Source organism: Stegastes partitus, unplaced genomic scaffold (genome assembly GCF_000690725.1).
Source record: "Stegastes partitus isolate 25-593 unplaced genomic scaffold, Stegastes_partitus-1.0.2 Scaffold639, whole genome shotgun sequence".
Lineage (NCBI taxonomy): Eukaryota > Metazoa > Chordata > Actinopteri > Pomacentridae > Stegastes > Stegastes partitus.
In genome coordinates, this window is record NW_007578370.1 from 225,482 (window position 1) to 248,552 (window position 23,071).

Here is a 23,071-nt window from a genome sequence, read left to right on the forward strand (position 1 = left end):
AGGAAATAGATACAATGAAAATAGCTTTTAGCACAGGAGTGTTATGTCCCAAAAATCTGCAAGAGCCACATGTCCGGTCTCTTCAACAAAAAGCCAGCCGTCTGCTTTGTAACAATCAAACTGGGAACCATTCAGATAATGCTGTTGTTGCACTGACTCAAATGTGGAACTGTGGAACTGTGCAAATGTGTAGTAGGAATATAATCCGCAGAATAATAATTTCAAAGTGTTATTTTGTGGCAACATCACCAAACTTTTAAAGTTTTTTGTTTGTTATTTGACTGGTGACATCCAGCTTTTATGTCTCAGTGCCAACTGCAGTCATGGCTCTTCCCCCATTCGTTTAGATAGGAAACTGGTCTTGTTTGCATAAAGGCCTTGAATCCTTGAATCCTACCAAGATTGCTGCCAAGCAGTGAAACTTGCCTTTATGGACTTGATCCAGGTTTAAGCCCTGCCTAGTATCCAGCAAGCACCAATAACAACAGCTGTGCATCTGTGGTTTCTGCACCTGTGTGCACATGTCCAAGGGAGCATGATCACGTTTAATGCCTCATTTCCACTACAGACTGTTATTAAAAGTTGGATGTTGCCCCGGTGTCTCAGAAGTAAAGCCAATATGAAAGTACCTTAAACCTGCATTCTTTCTAACAGCCAGCAGAGGGTGACTCCTCTGGCTGCAAAACAAGTCTAATTGTAAGGAAGACTATGAGAAAATGACCCTAGTTCTCACTCTCAAAAAATAAATTTCATGTGTTTAAGGTCTCAGTTGCTAGTGTCAGGACTTACTGAATACAGCATGATGTTTATTTACTGAATTATAGCCTAATTTTGAGGAAAATAGACAATAAATCAGGGTAGTTTTAGGGTGAGACTATTTTGAGATTGACATCAGTGTGTTTAGTGTTGTCATCAGTCAGCTTCAACCCTCACTTGTTATGTCTGGTTTCAATAGGCCAACATGGGGACAGCAAAATGTTAAACTTGAGACTTCAAAACAGTAGTCTACTGGGTCTCCGCTGTCCACAGTTGCATCCACTGGATTGGAGGGCCAGTCTGAAAGATGCTCCAGTTAGGATCCGCTGTGGCTAGAGGTGGCAAAGACCACACTTTAGGAGCTGGAGCTGTTCTTGAGCAGATCACACATGCTAACCTGCATATCAAACACTATAAAGCAACGCAAGACAGCAGGGGCAGAACAGAAGCTGCGGCTGTAGCAATAACATATTTTTACCACAACAGCATTATTCAAGTATGCTATCATTGCTAAAAAAAAAACAAAACTTGGATATGTAACACCTATAATGACAGGATTAAGTAAGACAATCCCACAGTAAATCAAACATTTATTGTTCATTTGTCTGACATTTACACATCTTACAAGGAGAAACCACCAGTATCTTTACTAAAATATATTAATAGATCTGAGTGTATAAAGACATTTCGTCCAGAGGAAAGGACAGAACATAAAAAGATGCATTTTAAGACCCTGTAAGAAAAGCTCCCAGAGGCAAAGAGGACTTGAACACCTTTATATTGTACATTTAACTAACCCTAAATCTTCAAATTCAGCCTAAAAGAAGCGTTTGATAATTAAGGACACCTACATCCAGTATTTGTGTGCGAGCATTAAATCTATCTATATGCTTTAACATAATATTCAGGTTCTCCTCTAGTAAAGGGACATTCAACAGAGTGTAGATATAAATTATACTTTGTGTGAGTTGCAAACTCCTATACAGACTGTACGTACAGGTATTATTGGATGCATCAGTACAGTACATTTAAAAAGGCCTCTGAGACAATCTTGTACTGTTGAGAAAAAGCTGTTTTTCACATAAGAGGAACACTGTCCATCATGAAGGCAGAACTAGAGGTATGTAAAACTTTTGCAGCAATGGACGCACGCGACGTGACTCCCCAGTTGACTGCCCACCAACATAAATAGATTACAGTGTACATTAAGAAAAAAACATGATGTGCTCTGTAACAAACTTCCAAAATAGTGTGCAAAAGGCTGTCCAAAGCGTGATCAGAGCTAACTACAAGATATGTTGTTGATTTTAGTCATTTCAAGGTTTGCATTCTAAAAAGGAGCTGTAGTGTTTAATCATTTAAAAATTTTTATAACTCAGGAAACATACTCTCAAACAGCCTAAAAGTAAATAATTTACCGTTTATGTTGATGCAAAATATTAAAATAAAAAAGGGTTATGCCTTGTTTGTCTTGGGGGAAAAAAAGAAGAGTGGTAAAGACAGCATAGACCCCGCAGGCATCAAGGGTAAAATCAGGCTTCTGGTCCATTTTGGCAAAAAAAAAAAAAAAAGGAAAAACAAAAAAGTAAGGAATGGAAATGGTAAGAAGCAGGATGACACAGAGGATTGTCAGCATGCAACTTAAAGGAACTGTGTGTTCAAAAAAAGGCGATTTTTCTCTTTCTTCATCCAACCTTCCTGCAAAGAAGCCTTCTTATCTTCTGTTCAGGCATTTATTTATACTGCAACATAAAGAAGAACAGAGATTATTTAAGATTTACCAACAAGGCACATCATAGAACCTGATCTTCAACATACACGTGTTTCATCGTTATAGATCCTACCATAGATTTGGGAGGGATGTTGGGTTTCTGGGCCAGTGTAGGTTTCTTTAGGAGAGCAGGCTTGCTGGGTTTCGGTGACATCGATGCAGGATGGACCAGCGAGGAGGTTTCTCCGTTCCCCTCAGAAACCGGCTCTGGTGGAACTCCAGCGATCTCGTAGTGTTTCTTCCTCAGCTCGCCCAAACGCAGACGCTCGTTCTCCAACTGACTTTCCAGCTCAAGCACCTTCACCTAAGAGGCAAAATAACGAGGTGGTTGTCAAAATCCTTGCTGCCAAGTTTGTTTCTTTAGTAGAAGTCATCATGTGAAAGCAGTGGAACATTAATGATATAGAAAAAGAAAACAAATCACATATGCCTTTCAAACCTGACAGAGGGTTTTCAGGTTCAGAGGGTTAAAGCTTTCACAATCCAATAACTTACCTGTGACTCCATTTCTTCTTTTCTTAGCTTGATGAGGGACAACCCAGAGAAGTCCATAGTATCTGCTCCAAACAAGTGCATAAAACAGAAACAGTAAACAGATGCTCAGCAGAGTCTGTGATAAATGTAACACACAAATTCAACCGTGCTCACCTTTGTCCTCCAGGTGCTCCTGGCCCGTCTTCGTCGAGGCCACCACATTAGCTGCCATTTCATTCACATGGCGAGAAGCCTGCTGGAGAACTGTCAGCTTCTTACTGTTGCGATCTGCCTTAACCTGAGCACAGAGGACAGCGGTGGAGTGAGACCAGGTGGCACAGTTCAGATATTAAACCGTCAAAATCAGTCACAGAAACTAATGACACAGGTAAATGTGTTTGTTGCAGTTGCACTGGCAAAAACAACTGTTGCATGAATGAATATCATCTGGGAAATTTACTAAAAAACATGCTTCAGTGGGTCTTCCACCTTAGACAGATGTAAAATGTGATATCCAAATTTTAACAATCGCTTTAATAAAACAGTATTATAGGTGGAATTTTTGACGATTATATATATATTTTTTACAAATTAGACAATTACCTTTGAGGCAGCGACCAGCTGTGCTGTGCTTGCAGCGATCTCATGAGAGCAGACAATCAGCTCTTCATATTTTCCTGTGTGTAGCACCACCTTATCTGCAGACTCCCTGCAAGAACGAAGGTAAAAACATATCAGCACTTCAGTCCACTTAAACACAAAGAGAACAGTTCTGCAGGCTGCCTCATGACTGTTGAGGTGCTACACATAACATTTTAACATCGATAAATCAATGCTTGCAGATTTTACATTATGCATTTTCATATTTTGTGCCTGGGACAGAAGAAGCTCAAAATATGCTAAATAGGGCTGCAACTAACATTATTTTCATTATTGATGGTGGAAAATGTCAATCAGTGTTTCCTGAAGTGTAACCCTCAAATATCTAGTCTTGTCTAAAACCCAACGATATTCAGTTTACTGTCATACAGGAGGAAAGAAACCAGAAAATACTGAAATTTAAGAAGCTGGAGATTTTTGAGGAAACAGGGAAAAATATTTATGTGCCTGAGCTTTTATTCAGTTGTTTTCAGACAACTAAAAATATGAGTGTTCCTGTGTTCCTGCTGCAAACATATTTTTTCTGTGACAAATAATTAGGTCTTCCCAGATATCAACATCCATCCATCCATTATCTATACACCGCGTAATCCTCAGTAGGGTCATGGGGAGTCTATCCCAGCTGACTCAGGGTGAAGACAGGAGACACCCTGGACAGGTCACCAGTCTATCGCAGGGCCACACTTAGAGACAGACAACCAACCGGAGAGAACCTACGCTGGACGGGGAGAACATGCAAACTCCACGCAGACAGATCCTGGGTGTCCTCACTGGGATGTGAACCGGCAACTTTCTTGCTGCGAGGCAACGATGCTAACCACTGATCCACCTTGCAGCCCTCAACATATATATGATTTGATATTTTCAAGGATTCATTACTAAACATGGCAGACCTTTTACTTGTCAACGCATTTTATTTGATAGGGGTGTGAACAGGCTATATAAAATGCATTTAAATATATCTGACTATAAAGTGGAATGTTCTGTATAAAGGAGAGCTTACACCATCTCTGTGGCTCCCCATCCGACAGCCTTGGCGGCAGAGATCAGACCCTCAGTCCAGCGAGAGTTTTTGGCGTAGAACTCCTTGATGGTGGCTGCACCCTGAACAAGCCAAACATCAGTGATGTTAGCAGATATTTCTGAATGGAACAGAACAGCCTACTCTGATTTCAGAAACAAAAAACAAGCTGCCGCTTTTGGATCTAAAACTGGAACAGTGTGACTCACCCTCCCACTCTCGACAATCTCCTTTTGCAAGTCTGTAGATGCTATGATCAGCATGCGGATGGCCTGAGGGAGAGTGGATGATTAAAGGACAAAACAAGACAAAAAAATAACAGAACACATATGTTCACAGGAGAGTTTATTAAAAATGCAGCATGTAGAACAACAAACTGTACCTTCATCAGGTCTGTGCAGCTAAAGAGGATTCTGTAAAGGAAATTAAAACACAAATTTACAGTGGAATTTACAGCAATTTATAAGTTATGGCCTTTTTTTTTTAAGTGAACACTATTAAGGTAAGAATGACAGGGAAGAGGGGGGTAATAGAAAAGATTACTTGTGATATTTCGTTTCTGCATTTTAGCATTTAATGAGGACACTTTAATTACAAGCCAGCATTTTAAAAACCCAGAAGATCAGACTAGTTATAGCATAGTTATAAGCTGGTGTTTAACTGATTTAAATACACAGAATTCAAAAACAACAAACCTTTCATTGACCTCCAGTTTAACTCCTGAAGTGTCTTTTCGTGCCTGATTCATCATTTCCTAAACACAAAAACATGTGAAGTGTTTGTTAGTTCCAATGAAAACACTGAATGATTTACAGGCCTGTGTCGTACAGATCACATTAACCCTGTGAGCCCCTAAACCCTTTCAGAACATAAAAGGCGTGCTATCGAAAAAAAAAAAAAAATCACTAAAATCACATTATTATTCGAATCAGAAATTGTAAAAGTGGGAAAATGTTAATTTTCCGATGGCCCTTGAATAAATCGTGTCTTTTGAGGAACTGAGGTATTTCATCAAAATCACTTTACTGTACATGCTTTGCTTAAAAATTCACAAAAAACCCCCAACCATTTGCACTAACCAAAATCTGTGAAAAACTAAAAATTCTGCACCCCTCAGTGCAACTGTGAAGCCATTAGTGATTGACTGTGACCAACAGCTGAATGACAAAAATTCTGGGATCTTTCAGGTTGTGTTAACACAGCGCAGAGAGGAGACATGTCTGGAAACAACTTAAAAATATAGTAAAATATTAAATTAAATTAACTTTATTTATCTCCTCGGGGCAATTCAAACATATATATATATATATGTTTGAATAATGACATATTATAATAATAACATTGAAATATATACTATGTTGAGCCACTCTGTAGTGGTAGCTCCTGTGGGCACTTGATAGACACGATGATTCCAGCAATTTGTGTGAAAATAATTAATCAAAAAAAAAAAATGTAACTTTTGAATTTGCATTTTTTAAAATGATTTATGGCATTATAACTGAGTTCTTTCTACTTTTAGCTGTGTGTTGTTTCCATAGACATGCAGGACTTGCAAAATGAGTAAAAATGAAAAAATAAACTGCTTGGGGTTCACAGGATTGACACAAAACATCTCAATTGTTCATCACTTACATCGATCCTGCGGACCGCCTCCTCGATAGCTGCTGATGTTGCAGCCATTTCCTTGTCGACCAGATCTCCCAGCTCATCCTGACGAATGTCCATGCCTTTTGGCCGCAGCTCCTGGATGTTAGAAGGGGAAAAATGATTAATTATGGGGGGGAAAAGGCTAATATTAACAGGTTTGGGTTTTCATATTACCGATAAAATAAACAATTTCATTACTGTACTGACTCCAACAATGTCAAGTGTTAAGCAGCTGCCTTATGTTCACAGCAAGCTAGGAAAGAATTGGCAGAGCAACCAGAAACCTCATTCATCCAAAATAAATCCTAAATATAACAAAACTGCCAAGCATTGCCTAAGAACACACAGTTCTACATTCACTACGTACTTAGATGTGTTTCCTATGGATGTCCACTTTCTATAGAGGTAGTTAACACGTCAATAATCCAGCACCCGGTGGCATGAGGTCAAAGCCAGAGGCAAGCTCAATTTTAGCAATTTATTTCTAGCCTCCTTGGAAGCCAAAAATAACGTGGTTCAACTGAGACTTCTTCTTGCTTTAATTTAATGTGGGATTGAACTTATCAGCTGTGGCTGCTGGATGGCTCACGTGCATCATGTTCCTACCACTTCTTGTTTTTACTTCAAACAAGAACGTGGAAGGAATGTTTTTTATTTAAAGCAAAGTAAACGGTGCGATGCAGCTTCAGTTTCTTTCAGCAGATCTAAACAAGGTCACTGCAGACAGAAGTAAAGCTGAAAAAAAGGCTGCGAACATCAGATAGACATGATTAGCACACTGTGATAGCAGAACAGCTGTAAGTACACTTCAATACAAACACCAAGAGGAAAGAACGCATGACTCGAATAGAATTTAAGACCCTAGTTCTTGTCTTTAAGTCTCTGAATAGTCTGGGACCAAAATATATCAGAGGTCAGTTAGTGAAGCCCAGAGTTCAGAGCAGTCAAGGTGAAACGGTGTTTAGTCAACCAGCTCGCCTTGGAACTTTCCCTAAATGAAAAAGAGTAAGCTGTTCCTTTCTCTACTGCTTTAAAGTGATCAGTTATATTAACAGTCTCGTCTACAGCGACAGCACTTTTAATAAACATGGCTGCACCTATGTTCACTTAAATATAATAGATTTGGACAATCAGTTTTAGTTTATCTGTAAATTTGGTGTGCACTTTATTCATCTTGTCTGTACTGTTTTTGATTAAATTTAATGTAATTATTTAAAACGTATTCAGCGGTGCCCTTTATTGTTAACAGTTTTTGTTGTTGTCACCTTTGTCTGTAAAGCACTTTAAATAGTCTCTGTGCATGATGTGGCTTCAATATAAATAAAGTTGCCTGCCTGATGAATGTCGTCGTGCCCACGAACAGCAAACTGTGTCAGAGCAGCTTTTGAGCACGTGTGGTGCACATCTCCAACAGTGAACTGCAGGCTTTTTATCCTAAGATAAATAATTAATTACTCAAAGTTTATTTAGAGTTAGTTTGTTTACAGACATTGCTACAGTGTTTCCTCTCACCTGGCCTAAGTGCAGGATCTTCTGAACAATAATGCGAATGGCGGCTGGGTCTGCCCTCTGGAGGGTGGTCTTGGACTTCAGCTCCTTCAAGTAGCCCAGAATCTGAGAGGCACAGCTTCTGCAGTTCTCCGTCAGTCCTGCAGGGTGTTAAAAAGATCCAGTCAACCATAGTTATGCATTCTTTATCCAATGACTACAAAAACTCGCTTTTGAAACGCTGCTTTTGCAGAGTTGAACATATAGCTGGATAAAAATGCCAATGTAGGGTCTGGGTAATAAGTACTACAACTAGTGGGAACATAAACGTAATGTTGTCAAGAGAATGTTCCTTACGGTCTGCATGGTCAGTGGGCGCCATGTGTGCAGTAGCGCTGCCATTAATGATCGTGTCGGCAGCCAAGTGGGAGAACTGGGTCAGAGCCCTCAGCAGCCCTCCAGCATCTGGTTACAAGAGCAGACATTGAGAGAGCAGTAAGCCACATTAACCGACATAACAAACCAATTACCGTGTCGTGAGGTTAGCAGGATCAAGTCAAATCAGAAGCAGAGGAAGCTTACCCCTCATGTTACTCAGATAATCTGCGTGGCCCTTTTTCACTTTGTCGATGGAACCCAGCGTGGCCTCCGCCCGACTTATGAGGTAATCTGTGTTTGAAGGACAAACAGGAGATTTGTTTGAGTCTCCATAATAGATAACAAACTGTATGTGGTCGATGTCACGCTCCATGGTACCGGTTTATAATGAAATCCTGACAGTATTTAGGCTTTTGTTGTTAATGTGCAGAGCAGGAGTCTGACCTGGAGAGCTGGTACAGCGTATATGAAGGGGATCATCCAGTTTGGCAGCAGCATCTTGGATGATGCTCTCAGCTTCTGTTACGGTTCCTTGCAGGAGAGCAAACTGCTCCTCAAGAAGCTTCTGCTTCATCTGCTCTTCCAGACTTGTCTATATGTATATACATACACAAACACAACAGAGCATAAACACATGAATCATTACATGCTTGTACATTCCAGGATAATTATATGGACATACAGCTGCATACACATAACCTTTTTTTTCTCACTAGCTGACATTAAATCAGTCTAAACTCTTCCTGTTTCAGGTCAGTTAGGATTACCAAAATTCTTTAAAGTAATGTCTTCTTCCTCTCTGAGCAGCCTTTCAGCCCATGTCGGTACAGGACTGGTTTCACTGTGGATAATGACACTCTCTGACCGGCTTCAGCAGCATCTTCACAAGGTCTTTTGCTTTTGTTCTTGGGTTAATGTGCACATTTTGCACCAAAACACTTGATCTTTGGGATACTGAACCTGTCTCCCTACTGACCGGTATGATGGCTGGACATTCCCATGGTGTTTGTACTTGCATATAATTGTTTGAACAGATGAACGTGGAGTCTACGGGTTAAACTGTTGTTCATTCAAAAAGTTTGCTGAGCATGGGCGTTTTCATTTTAACTATTGTGTTTCATAATCACAAAATTGATGAGGACTAAGGCCCGTTCTAGACACTGACCTTATTCTTAAAAGACTACTAGGTTGAGCTGTTTTCATGAGGTGCTTGTGCCGATATTCTGTTCTTATTTCAGTTAATGGGCTACTGAACCTAAATAATCAGTAAAGACGCTCCACCTAAGAACTTTTTTCTAGTATTCAGCTCCAGATTCTGTCACACTGCTGCTGTAGTGTAGTCTGTAGTTCTGTTGTCACCATCTTTGTAGACAAAAACTGTGCCTAAAGCATTTAATTACAGTAGATGGTTGTGCATTCGTCATGAAGCAGCAGCATGTGTCTCATAGTTTAAATGCACACACACATATCCTAAACAGAAACTTATTACTGTCGAAATTTCACAATTAGCGTATTAGATTGGAAGGGAAAAATCTAATGCAACCATTGATACAAACATGCATGGATGTTCACATTTATGCACATTTGTTTATGACCCACTGTGCTTGTTCTTAAGGAGACAGAGTTACAGTCCTACAGAGTGGAGGCAGGCCTGCTGCTCACACTGCTGAGCTTGGCTCCACTGTCCTGACTGACCTTCTCCTGCAGTTTGCCCTGCAGCTCTCCCAGCTCCCTGCTGCTCCTCTCTCGCTCCTGCTGAAGCGACGACTGCTGCACCTGCGCAGCCTGCCGCAGAGACGACAGCTCCGCCTCCTTCTCACTCACAGATCGCATCAAGCGCTCCTTCTCTGCCTGCAGAGCCGTCATTGAGCTGTTCACTTGCTCCGAAGTCTGGCAAAAAAACAGAGAGCAGAGAGAGACGCCAGGAGAGCCAGATGGCTGTGAGTGTCGAAGGGAAAAGTCCAAGCAGAAATGTGTAGCATGCCTCGAGCTTTTCAGACACAGAACCGATGATAGCTGTGAATACTAAACGGAGATGAATTAGCAGGACGTCATCAAGGTTACTGCTGCACTACTACATTTCAGGTGCACGCTCACCTTCTCGCTGCTCTGCAAAGTCGCCTTGATGCGCATCAGTTCCGCCATCTTCTCTTCCATCTCTCTCTTCAGCTTCTCCATCTCAAACTTCTGCTCTTCCAACTGCAGCAACAACAAAACAGCATTAAGCACATACTTCTACACAAGACGTCCATATTCTTACAGCAAAACAGCACCAACCTTCATGTCAGCTTCCTGTTTTATCCGATCCACCTCAAAGGACAGCTGCTGTTTGGTCCTCTCCACTTCTTCCTGGGTCTGTTGGGTGACTGACAGCATCTTCACAGTGTCTGCACTCTGTTAGCACATTAACACGTTCAGTGTTACCACACACAGTCAGGTGCTGACATCTAATTTAATGCAAACATCTCTGGACTGATCTGGAGTCCATCCGTACCTTCCGCAGTAGTTCAGCATGGCTGGCCACCAGCTCTGTGTGCTTCTCTTTCAGCTTATTGTACCGCTGCTCAGTGGCCTGTGCCCTTTCTGCACAGACAAGAGACATGATAAAGTTATCTGGCTCATGATAAAAGCCCTCTCTGGATGAGAGTGTTAATAGCATATCTTACTTTCTGCCTCAATGAAGGTGGTCTGTAGGCTCTCGTGTTCCGAGTTTCGGCGGCGGGTCGCCTCCAGCTCCATGCGCAGCTGCTCATTTTCCACAAGGGCACGTTGTTTCTGCGCACGCTGTTCTTCCAACTCTGCCTCCAAACTGTTGATTTGGGATTTGAGCTGTGTGATGTAGCGCTGAGCCTTCAGGAGGAGGAATAAAAAAAGATATGAGTTCAGGAAAAACTATTATCAGCAGAAATGCAGTGTTATATCATAACATAACAATCTTATTAGTTTTTTGCCACAAGAACATTGAGCGTACATCTCTTGGTACCAGCCAGTTTTGCTCTCAAATTATTTCCATGCCTGCTTTTATAGAACAAGAATTACAGAGCACAAAGCACAGAAAGGTTGCAAACTGGAGCTGTTTGTGTGACGTAAAAACCTCAAGCGGACTCCTGTCACCTCTCCTTCAGAGGCTACTTGCCACATTCTACATGTCATGAGCAGGATTTGCATCCGCCCAACACATGACCCAGATTCCTTTGCACATAGATAATCATGCCCTCTACTGTCGCACATACACACAAAACTGTCTAAAACCCAAACAAGAGGCCGTTCAGTCTGAGTAGCTCGTACCTCTGCTTTGACTCTCTCCAGCTCCGCTCTCAACAGCTCAAGATCTCGTTTCAGACTCTCAATCTGCAGATCCCTGCCAGACAGAAAACCCCACTGTCACAGTGTGTCGACACGGAAAAACTGCTGGAACCAGACAATTAATTTTACAACAACAGGTTGTAGTGAAAGTGGCTCACCTGTCATCAAAGCCTCCATTTGGGGGTCCGAATGTCTGATCAAATATGTCAAGCTGCTGAGAAAAAAAAGGAATGAATGTATCAAAAAGTTTACTCAATGTCATGTTATTACTGCTGCACACTTATGTGAGTGTGTGTTCCTACATCCATGCATCTGTGGCATCATACCTGTGGCTGTGTCTGCAAGCTGGGTGTGGAGACATCGCTGACCTCGATGAGCGGCTCTGGCTCATCGTCATCGTCGTCTTGCTGCTCCGGTTCGTCCTCGTCAGGGATGACCACCACGGGCTTCACATGTTTGGCCAGTGAGGCTGCATGCAGGAAGTTAGGAGGGGACTGACGAGAAGAGGGACAACAAGAAAGCTTTGGTTAAACCTTTAACAGTATGCCATCATGTTCAGGTGCATTGTTTTACATAGCAAGATTATTTAAGGTCTTTTTCACATTTCAGCAGACCATAGCTGTGCACATCTAAAATCAGCCAATTTCCCCTGTTTGTAAGTAACAGGAGCAGTATCAGATTTATGTTTTTGACATCCAAGATGAAGGCTGTGACTCAGCACTGAAGTTATCCCACGTCCCCCCCCCCGCCTCATCCCCTCTGTGCTCTTACATCAGGCAGCTTGGGGATCTGGATCAGTCTCTTGAAGTACAGCATGTCTCTGGCTTTATTGAAGAAGGTCTTAAGGCTATGGGACAAATGAAAACAAGTTAAAAATACTCCAATGCCTAACCAAAAACCACAGCTCATGCAACACCGGCTAATGTCTCAGTTTGTTTCATTTTTGATTGAGCAAATATAGATGCCTTTCCTTTCTTATATCACAGGGATTGCAAATTGTGTCAGTGTACTGAAAGATGCATTAAGCACATTTAAACTGCACAGTCTGTGATAAATAAATCCTGGAGGTTTTGAACCACAGCGGCTTTAAACTCATCATGAATGTGTCGGTTACATCGACGCAAACTGACGTGCGGTTAAGGCTGGGGGATGGGAGGCAACGATGGTTACATTTGCATTTGTTCAAAGTGCTGTGGTGAGTGGGTGAGGCGAGATTAAGTTGCAAACTTCCTGAGGTAAAAAAAAAGAAAAGAAATCCCTTTGATGCAGTCGCTGTTGTTCACTCACAGCTTTAGGCCTTACCTGTGGAACTGGTCATGGAAACGATCACGGTGTCCTTGTAAGGTATCAGCAGGGAGACCTGAAATCCATCACATGGTTCAAATCATTGTCATTATGAGGCAATGGTAAGCGACACATAAATAATCAAACATTAGGGGGGGTAATTAGGGCAAAGACTTGTGTAAAATGATATATTTTGTGGCTAATAACTGTCCTTACAGGCATGCAGCTTGAATAGCAGCTTGACGGTGAAGTGGTAGAGGTGGCTGCAGTCCTGGATGACTTGGATGAGCGGAGCCAGGCGACACTGGCCTGACGTGAGAGTGGAGATGGCAATGGATGTGTTGAGCTGTCGGATCACTGTGAAAGAAATCAGAGACAGCCGCACGTAAATAACACTGAAAATAAATTTGACGTTTTGTTTTTCTGTAAAATCACACTAGCTGCACATTTGAACACGTAGCTGACCGGTGAGGTCGTAACAGCTCATACTTTTTGCAACATGTAAACACTGGACAGGACTTTTTGTGCCCGTGACTCAAAAAAAAAAAAAAAAAAAGCAGACTGCATATGTGAGTACAACCACATTCATTCACGGAACAGCTGCAAAATTTGTTTTTGGTGTTGATGTGATCCGGGGCCTCCACCCTGCAGGCCTGGGAGGAACATACCATTACGGCTAAACTGCAGGAAATCAACTTAATGTCGTCTAATTGCAGGCATTTCCTCATCAGTAAACCCCCCACCAAAAAAAAAAACAGGGGAGGATGAGTTAAAGCTACACCCACGTACAGCCTATGTGAAAGCAGGCAGGCCAAGAGTTGCTCACAAAAACCCTCTTAGCTTTTGTGCATAAATAGATAATGTCAGCAGGCAGCAGCCCTCGACTGTAGCTCAGGTTTCCTCGACTTGGAGGGGTAGAATGGGGAGAAGGTGGGAGGAGTTTTTGTTTTCACCTGTCTCGGCCAGCCGCAGCTCTGCGTCCATGTAATCAAACACCTCCACTGTGAGCTGGAACCTGCAGGAGAGAAGTTGATACCTCGGTCAGACAGAGAAGAGGCCCCGCTGAGAAACAATGAAGATGTGACCCTGTGAAATGAAAGAGCTGCGAGGCTTGTCCGTTTATTTTACGTACAAGTTGGATGACAGCAGCTGTGCTTAAGCTGATTGATGATGATTGTGATTTGAGGCTGAGTGAACGATTAAATTAAAGGTTACTTTTACAGCAGTTTAAAACTCACACATTGTTGATGTCTGTTCCTGCTGTGCGCTCCAGGACTTCATCTGTAACCTCCAGGTTCGGTGGGATTTCTGAATGCTGCAGCGAGGGTGTAGATTGTGAGGTTTAGCGCAACTTCTTATACACAGGTTTTTAGCGTTATCCATTGCATACATGCGACTGAAGATGTGCCTACCTTTGCATGAAACTCCATTTTTGTGCAGAGCAGCTTGGTGTACAGAGCAACTAGCTGTCCGTATCGGTCATGGAGGTGGCTCTGGAAACCACAGGAGGAAACGAGCATGAGTTACGTTTAGCATTTATCAACGTTTTCTTAGAAGTGGAATAAAATATGTTAGGACTCACCCATAGCCCCCCGACTTCAACTAGAGAGCCGTGATGCCTCATGCAGTCTTGTAGAACCTAAACGCAACAGCTTTAATAAGTAACTCCAGAAACAATCTTTTTAAACTCACATTTACTTTCATGTGTGTTTTGAACATAAACAGCTCGGATTTTACTTTTCAGAGTGTATTTAAATTTGAAACAAATAAAAAAATTCTGATTTCACAAAGCAAACGGGCTATTGTCACATTTAAGCCCTTTGTGTACAAGTTAAAATATGTATATAATGTAGGGTAGGTTTGATGTTTTGTGCCTTCATTATTCTGTCCCAGGTTTATGTTCAGTTCATGTGGCTGCAGTGTCTGGTGTTGTAGACAGAAAAGCTACTCGGTGTCTTACATTGCGGTGGCCGTCTCGCAGGACTTTGTGCAGTACGTGGCAGAACTTCCAGCTGAGGATGGAGCTGCTGGCCAGAGGGAAGCCCAGAGCATAGGACCAGAAGGTGTAGGCTCCCTTCTCCCTGTGAGTCCCCAGGATGATTCCTGTTGATGTCGTCATTAAGGAGGTAAAAACCTTTTGCCGGCAAGCATTAAGAGTCACAATAAAATAAAACAAATCCAGCCATATCCACCCTGACAGTTATGTCTACATGTTTTGGAATTTTCCCAAATAATGTCGGGCAATGTACACTTTTCATTTTCTTTAAATCTTAATTTTCCTCCTTGAATAATACTCAACAATACCCTCAACAAAGTTCCAACCAGCACCACGACAGATCGGACTTTCACAGCTCTCACTGGTATCCTGCTGGTTTTTCCACCCTCATACTTACAAAATGCTGTCTCATGATGACTTTAAAATCTAAGAGTGCAGTTAACTGTGCTGTCTTGGTCTTGATAACGAATAGAAACAGCATCATGTTGTTTATGACTGTCATCATAATTACCATCACACTCAAGTATTTAGCTATTCCGGTGCTTTAAGCCAAATCACATTCTCTCCACTTGATCCGCTTCCTGAAACCTCTTTGAAGTCTGCTTTTGCCACCTGCTACTAATAACATTTAGAAAAAGTTCCCGTCTAGTTTCCAGCATCTTCACAGTGCTGACAAAGCTCTCGCTGTCAGGAATATTAATGATCTATGGGCTGTCAAGGATGCAAAAAGTCTCTTGGTGCTGGGTGTGTTCAACCTGAGCTTAGCTCTGGACACTGATGAACGTAACATTTTACTTTAAAAGGAACCACAAGACTTGGGTTAGGTCTCACCGTCTCTGGATACCGTTAACAGCATCCTCGACAAACCTCAGAAATACTAACTTAGTGCAACGACCCAATCTGTAAGATAGCTGCTAGAAATGTTTGACTTTCAGAAACATCAGCAGGAGCTCTGTGTGCTTTTCTGTGTTTGATATGAGCAGCAATTTGACAACTAACTGTTGCAACATGAATAGAATCGTGTGAATGGCCGCTGTCAAATCCATTTTGGTCTGTGCACACGGACACAGGACGTGTAAGTGGGCCCTGATTATACTACCGTTCTATTGGGCTGAAAGGACTCAGCTGCAGACGTGCACAGTGGATTGAATCCATGTATTCTGTACGTGTGTGCTACTGCCCTTGTAGCATATTCACTGCACTCAGTGCACTGACACATATTTTTGGCTGCCCAGTGCAGACACTAAGCATTTGGGAAGATGACAAAGCTGACATCATATGGACCAGAGCGTACGACCCTTGTGTACGTTGCGTGCAGATGTGGAACTTATAACACTGGCCTGAATGGCCTACGAGTGGCCTCTGGAAACACCGCTCTTACAACTTCAGCAGGAATATCCTCTCACTTATCATCACTAACTAAATTTTAATACACACATCAGCATAATCATCAAAAAAACCTTCCACAATTGCAGAAATATCTCAAAAATATGTAGCCCTATTGCTCAGGTAGATTCAGACAATCCTGTGTATGCCTACGTCTCCAGCACAATAGAACACTGGAATCCCCTCTTTTACTCGTCTTCCTGGGAAATACATTTAAAGGCTACAGCTCATCCTAAATGTGACTATTTCATTCCAGTTCCTAAACAACTTAACTGAGCTCCTTTCTCCTTTTAAATCATCTTTGTAATTAATTTCTTTGCCATTATAAAAAACTTTCAATTACCCTGTGTATGAATTGTGCTATATAAATTCATTTGCCTTGCTCTGCCTTTGCCTTGCCTTTTAAATGTGATTTCAAAATTTAATTTCTGAGATCGGAGGCTCATGAAGTGTGAGCAGAAACTGTCACAGGTTAGGATGTCACGTGACGCTGCGCTACAAACAGCAGGATCTGTGCTACACATATTTTTTTAATCCACAGCATGAGGGTTGGGTCGTCTCAGCTGCTGATGACACAGAATGTGATGTTGTCTTCTAAAAGAAATCGCTGATGCAGACCTACCGGTCATCACAAAAACATGAGTAACACAGGTCCTGCTGATGATATCATCGTGTCACCTGACATCATGACTAGTGTCAGTTGTTGCTCACACATGTTGCACCCAGTTCATGTCTGGGACTTTTTCATCAACCCTTGTATACATCTGACACACTTCCATTTTACCAACCAGGCTGATCCCTCAGGTTGGAAGAGTTTGCCAGCTGATTTGCATTTTGCAACAACACTGCCTTTTTTTTTTTTTTTTTAAGAATAACTGAAGTTATTTTTTTTGTTAGCTTTTAACTACATCTTTGTGCAAGTAGAGTCTGCTGATGTTGGATCTTTTCTTTTTTTTTGGCATTATTAAGGATACGTCGCGCATGCTTCTCCTTCACGGGCGTCTCAGTGGAATTGATGGCTTTGCTGATGCTGCTGAGCTGAGAGGAGAAGAGGAGAGAGGATGTTAGATCTTGCTTGTCTTGATTTTCCACCCAGACAACAATCAATTGCAGGAGCTTAGAATAGACGTAGCAACAAACACACAAGTCATGACATGTTAAATAAGACTGGTAGTTAAACAAATGGTGACCAGTTGAACTGCAATGACAGGAATGAATAAGAACAACAATGACTCTGCAGTGTGTACACACAGCGTCACACAGATGGACTCTTGGCTGTCACCTTACGGTTAGACCACAGTGAGGAATTCAGGAAGAACTAGCAGCTACCCTTCTTGCTGAAAAGACTTACGCTGACATTAAGATAAATGTGACCACAAAAAGAAAGGTATGTAATAAAGATTACACATCGTGGACATTTTCTTTGTGTCTTTGCTGGTACTATATCTTTACTCAGATAAATATCCAACCTTGTTTTCAATATCTAGTGATGATAATCTGTCTTTTGTGTCACCTGTGTGAACAAACAAAATCAGTGAATAAGGCTTTGAGGCTTTGTGTTTGGTTTTCCATGGGAGGTTCATGTCAGAGCAGACAAACCCTACGTTGACTGATAACATCTCTAGTTATCCTGCTGCTGATGAGCCTCAGAGTCACCACAGGACACAAAGCGAGCTGCTCTGCAACCTGTCCAGCAGGTAAGACGAGTGTCTCTGAACGACAGCAGGAAGGGAGAGACGCAAACACACATAATGGATCCGTGTATCCTCTTAGACAGTCACCTCTTTAAATCAGCCTCAGGTGCAGCACACCCCAGCCACGAGGCAAAATCTGCTTAGTATGGTCATCTTACATTACAGTGTCCTCATCACGGTCATGTCCCATCTGTGCCAATAAAACTACCACTTAGTCCTTCAACTCTGGGTCTACTTCCACAGCTACCCTGCTAAAACCCTCTTTAGAAAGATAATGAATCGCATTCCAGCTTTGTTTCCAAACCTCCTCCATCACCTTATTTTGAGATAAACTTCATAAATTCCTTAAAAATTCAACAGATTTCTTGAAAATAAACTTTCAGCTCTAAGCTACCATGAAAAAAATCGAGCTGTTCACATTTTTACAAATTCAAATTCTGACTTTGATGCACAAGTCTAAAAGCAAAGTGTGACGGGGCACCCTGTCATACACCTTCACTGAAATTTCAGAATGTATTGTGGCTGAAATAATCATGAGAAGAAAACGGCTGCTGTGGTTAGAGCTGTGATTTGTAAGTATAGACAAGATAAAAATCTGAGCAAGCCAAGGACAGAAGAAGTCCTAAACATATATTTTATAGTACAGATTACTGTGCAGGGACTGAAACACACATTTTGTTTTGCACTTTTGAAGTGTTTTCAATTCAGTTTGGATAATTTCACTAAGATCTATGCTGCAGTTCGAAACCGACTGCACGGCAGACAAATGTACAACAGCTATCCTTGACACAATCAAACACAGTTGAGCCTGATGTTGCCTTTGGGGATCATGCAGGAGAGATTCAAATCACTCACTCACAAACACATAATGCTTACATAATAATCAAAGCGGCGGCTAGACGGCACAATTACCCTGAACTACTGTGACGCCACCCGCGGCTAAATCAGGCTTGAAAAAGTGTCTGTCCTGCCATGAGTCACAATTCAGTGCTGTGATTTTTACGAGAGATGAACGCTGAAAAGCAATCAACGCAAGCGAATAATACTTCACTCTACAGTCCACTGACGTGTCACAATCAATCAGGCCTGTAAGTCTTTGTTGCAACATTCAGGCAGAAAAAAATGTTGGGTGCAGCGGAACAAATGAGGAGTAACATAAAAATATTTTTAGAATTAATCCACAAGTCCGTGATTACTTTGGGGCATGTGTCAAACGTTGGACAACTGTTACTCACTTAGGAAAAAAAAAGATCTGCTTGTTTCCTTTGTGTCCCTTCAACACATCTGTTGAGGCTCATCATATTTGTACGATAACAGCGAACCAGCTTCACCATGTCAACATTACATAAGAGAATAATCCGACATCAGTTCAGGCATCACTGGGGCAATATGTTCAAGCTCAGCCTCTCTTTTATGACCGTCTAAATGATTTTACTTGATAAGAAAGGCTTTTAAAACAGGAATATGAAGCCATTATATCTAGTAGAGGTTGTACATAAATGGCAGTGTGTGACCCTGGTTGTCTGGTCTTACATTAAAACACCGGTTTAGAAATCTGTGTCACATCTTTGTTTAAACCATAATCACATATCAGTGGCAGAGGCCCTTAATCCAACAAAACACTAGAAACGCCTCTTTAATACATTAGAAGCCTGGGAGTCACCGCTCCACACACACAAGCAGCAAAACATACATGGCCACAGAAGAAAGCACAGAGGGGCTACTGTGGCTGAAAGCTGAGGTTGAGAGTGAGAGAGGAGCGTACTGGTTAATAGGAGACTCCCCCCGCCTCCTTCTGACGCAAATGAACTGCCAGTCCCTCGTTTACACAGGGCAAGTGCAGGGGGCTAACATGGAGGTCTGTGCGACAATGAGGGGTTTGTTGGGGGAGGAAGGCCGACAGCTGGGGTAGAAGATTGGGTTGGATGGGGGCCGCGCTCTGGCACACAGAGCCTGGCACAGAGGCCTCAACAGATGGCTGCTGAGCAGCGAGGCTGCAGGGAGACTCTCATAGTACATTCAGAATGGCTGTCAGTCAGAAAGTAGGGAGACGGCGATGAAAGGGACAGAAAGGAGAAGGACGTCTAATGCAGCACGAGAGGTGAGGGGTGACAAATATACAGTTTACTATCAACATAAGTACATGATGACCAGCCACTGTATGTGATCTGTAAACTGTGTGCAGGTTGAGGGAGCACTGCCGTATCAACACCCTTACATGCCTTTACACAAGGCCACTAGGGAGCTGATGGGCACAACGATCAAACTAGCAACCGTTCAATTACTATTAGAGCTGCTGCTAATAGTTTATGTAGTTAATCTGTCAAATATTTGCTTGTTCTTCATTTAATCTACAATATATATACAAAATATTAAATATAAGTATGACCTCTGACTCATTAATAACCCCCTGAACATCCAAACCCTCCAGGTGCTTTCAAAGTCATATTGTTTTCCAAAAATCTCAAAAAGTACAGCGTTTATCAGAACCAGCAACTATAAAAACAAAAAGAATAGTCAGAACTTGTACTTTCCAATGGTCCTTGACCTATTCATCTGTGCTGTGCCATTCCATCATGAAACTGAACCAAATCTAAGCTTAAAACTGTGATATTTCCTCACCAACACCTTATTGTATATATGCTTCATTTAACATTTGCCAAAAACAGTCTGCAACAAGTAAATTCTGCAAAACATAAAATATTCTAGATGCCTCGACACAACTGTGAAGTCAGTGGTGACTCAACTGTGACCAACAGTCATGTGCCAATAATTCAGACAGCTTTCAGCTGAACTGGGCTGGACTGCAGGCTGTGTTTGCACAGAGCAGATAGGAGGCAAGTATGGAAGCAAAGTAAAAATGTAGGTAGTAAAAATAATTAGTTTGTAGGGTTCACTATTTTGTATACTGATTACAGTTATAGGCACTTGGAAAAATATTGCCCATGTTTATTCCAGGTTTTTAATTTTTTTTTTAATAAAAACTTTAACCAAAGAACTCAACTAGGACCAAAGAAAATCCCCCAGAAACTGCTTAAAACAGATTCATTTCTACCAATCAACTAATCAACTCATCGACTAATCTTTGCAGCTCCTATTACTAGTCAGCTTCTCTAATTGCCTGCTAATGCTACTAACATTATTTTACTGCTATGACGTCCCCACAACTGTGAGAAAGCTTCTTGTTTGCAAAGCTCAGCTACCACACACACAACACAAAGCCTCACTATCAGCCTGCACACAGGTCACACACTAACTGATACCATTTCCTTATGTCAGGGTGAAAGGCAAGTCAGATGAAATCCAAACTTTCTACTAACAGAGCACTTCGGTCCGAGAGCTCCAGACATGCCGATGCCGTCGACTGCGTGGCCGCACAGCAACTCAGTGCTGCATCTGCTTCAGGCGCCAGTAAATCCCCCTGACCAGCAGAGAGGAGAAGTGAGAGGGAGGGAAAGCCTGGACTAATCCCCGAGGCCTGCCATAAGGTCTGTTGCCAGCCAGCATTACTGTAGTTACACTCTTACTCCACAGTCCAACCGCTGCTTACAGTAAATACCCCCCCGGACGTGGAAGCCTCTCTGCCTACCTTGTCATCTCGGCCTTTCAGCAGCGTGTCCATGTGCTTGGACATCCTGGTTCAAGTTAATAGTGAAGTTAATAAAGTCAAAGCGGCGACACTCCATCTGAGCTGCTTCTCACTGGACATAACGCCCTGAAGCTGGAGCACTTATTGCAGGTCCTTATCAGCTTAATTCAACAGACTGCTGCTGGGGATCTGGCTGACAAGGTCACAAACAGACTTTAACACAGCTCACATCTATTAGCTGTGGCACTATTTACAATATTAACAACCAACCTGTGAAATCGGCGTCACTAATTCATGAGAGGAAATCCAAAATGAAGGGTTAAATTTCCTTGTTTCAGAGAACACGGAAAAGTGCTAGAAGGTGTTTTCAATGTAATATGCTTCCTCACATCAAACAGCTCTGCAAGGTTACGTTGGTATGTTATTAACTTCTTACTGTGTTGTTTCCGTCTTCTCCTTCTGCGTCTCTTTTTCTGATTAAACTCGTGCAGCCTCTCCCATATCAACCCAGGAAATAAAGCTAACCTGAGCCCACACTGGATGTCTTGTTCTCTTCCTAACTGCTCAACCGTCCTAACAGAAAGGCATACTGTACAAACACAAATAAACTCTCCCAAAGACGCAAGCGGGGGGTGGGGGGCAAAGGAGATACATCTAAAAGCACTCTACAAGCCACACGTGGTGTTCATCTGCTGGTCTGCAGACTTGTAATCCCTCAGATTTAGTGTTTTATTCACTCCTAATGCTAAAAATCACTCATGAAAGAAAGAATTTAATAACTAGAAGTGTCCAGAAAGATAAACTCTAATCGCACCACATCCAAGAAGGAACAGATGACACTGATAACAACTACAGGTCAAACAAAACGCTGGTTTACTGCAGAGAGAAAACATCCTCAGTGAAAGCAGTATAAGCGGATATATTTTATAGAAAACACGTAAACAAAGGCAGCTCAAATGGATGACCTTAAGAAAGAGTAAGTGAGTAAAAAGAAGCGCTGAGTGGCTGCACAGATGGAGATTTTGTTATTGGGTTATGACTCACTTTTATCTTTAACTAAATTATGAATATCACATTAAAATATTCAACAAGAGTTAAGCTGTTCTTTCACAACCAGACCGTGTCTCGTCCAGTTTGCTGAGCGGGTCAGTCAGCTCGTGATTCACATGATTGTCATGATGTCAGTTTAATGGAAGCCAATCTGATGTCACGTATACAGTAAGACGATGACACTGTGTTGAGGACACCGACAGTGACACAGGGATAAAACAGGCATCATGAAGAAAAACTTTGCAAGTAGTGAAAGAGCATTAAATGCGCAGGGATTACTGATATGAAACAAAAATCTGATGGTGATGATTTTGACAGTTACAATTTAAGTGGGAACTTTTTGCATTTCCACTAGATCAACTATATTTAAGATGACGTGATTTTTGCAGCATATGGTGCGTAACCAACAACCATCTGGAGAATAGAATTTGTAGGCTATGGTCAAAATCCTTTATTCATAATGGGTATAACCTGCGATTTGAATGCTGCCTATATTGCGATTTTGCTAATATTTGGAATAATTGCTGAGAGCTAGCATTTAGTAAAGCTTCAGGCAGACACAAATAAAAGA

The 23,071-nt window shown here is 41.8% G+C and overlaps 1 protein-coding gene across 2 annotated transcripts in view; it reads right to left on the bottom strand.

The window, feature by feature from the left end:
- Nucleotides 1-1,328: 1,328 nt before the first annotated feature.
- Nucleotides 1,329-23,071, bottom strand: part of hip1rb (huntingtin interacting protein 1 related b) — a 25,816-nt gene continuing 4,073 nt past the window's right edge. Inside the window, exons 2-32 of one of the 2 annotated variants that reach the window (XM_008289847.1) lie at nucleotides 17,142-17,205; nucleotides 14,746-14,888; nucleotides 14,368-14,424; nucleotides 14,198-14,278; nucleotides 14,024-14,100; nucleotides 13,739-13,800; nucleotides 13,002-13,142; nucleotides 12,804-12,861; nucleotides 12,273-12,348; nucleotides 11,828-11,995; nucleotides 11,660-11,712; nucleotides 11,484-11,556; nucleotides 10,862-11,045; nucleotides 10,690-10,778; nucleotides 10,473-10,589; nucleotides 10,293-10,394; nucleotides 9,891-10,085; nucleotides 8,640-8,787; nucleotides 8,400-8,486; nucleotides 8,175-8,282; nucleotides 7,842-7,978; nucleotides 6,315-6,425; nucleotides 5,378-5,436; nucleotides 5,065-5,095; nucleotides 4,892-4,954; nucleotides 4,665-4,765; nucleotides 3,605-3,710; nucleotides 3,176-3,299; nucleotides 3,023-3,084; nucleotides 2,601-2,831; nucleotides 1,329-2,498 (exon numbers count right to left, since the gene is read on the bottom strand). In XM_008289847.1, coding sequence (XP_008288069.1) covers nucleotides 2,490-2,498; nucleotides 2,601-2,831; nucleotides 3,023-3,084; nucleotides 3,176-3,299; nucleotides 3,605-3,710; nucleotides 4,665-4,765; nucleotides 4,892-4,954; nucleotides 5,065-5,095; nucleotides 5,378-5,436; nucleotides 6,315-6,425; nucleotides 7,842-7,978; nucleotides 8,175-8,282; nucleotides 8,400-8,486; nucleotides 8,640-8,787; nucleotides 9,891-10,085; nucleotides 10,293-10,394; nucleotides 10,473-10,589; nucleotides 10,690-10,778; nucleotides 10,862-11,045; nucleotides 11,484-11,556; nucleotides 11,660-11,712; nucleotides 11,828-11,995; nucleotides 12,273-12,348; nucleotides 12,804-12,861; nucleotides 13,002-13,142; nucleotides 13,739-13,800; nucleotides 14,024-14,100; nucleotides 14,198-14,278; nucleotides 14,368-14,424; nucleotides 14,746-14,888; nucleotides 17,142-17,205 — 3,117 coding nt within the window. In that variant the 3' untranslated portion in view covers nucleotides 1,329-2,489. Of the gene's footprint in view, nucleotides 2,499-2,600; nucleotides 2,832-3,022; nucleotides 3,085-3,175; nucleotides 3,300-3,604; nucleotides 3,711-4,664; nucleotides 4,766-4,891; nucleotides 4,955-5,064; nucleotides 5,096-5,377; nucleotides 5,437-6,314; nucleotides 6,426-7,841; nucleotides 7,979-8,174; nucleotides 8,283-8,399; nucleotides 8,487-8,639; nucleotides 8,788-9,890; nucleotides 10,086-10,292; nucleotides 10,395-10,472; nucleotides 10,590-10,689; nucleotides 10,779-10,861; nucleotides 11,046-11,483; nucleotides 11,557-11,659; nucleotides 11,716-11,827; nucleotides 11,996-12,272; nucleotides 12,349-12,803; nucleotides 12,862-13,001; nucleotides 13,143-13,738; nucleotides 13,801-14,023; nucleotides 14,101-14,197; nucleotides 14,279-14,367; nucleotides 14,425-14,745; nucleotides 14,889-17,141; nucleotides 17,206-23,071 lie in introns of both variants that reach the window. The other variant, XM_008289846.1, reaches the window with a different exon arrangement.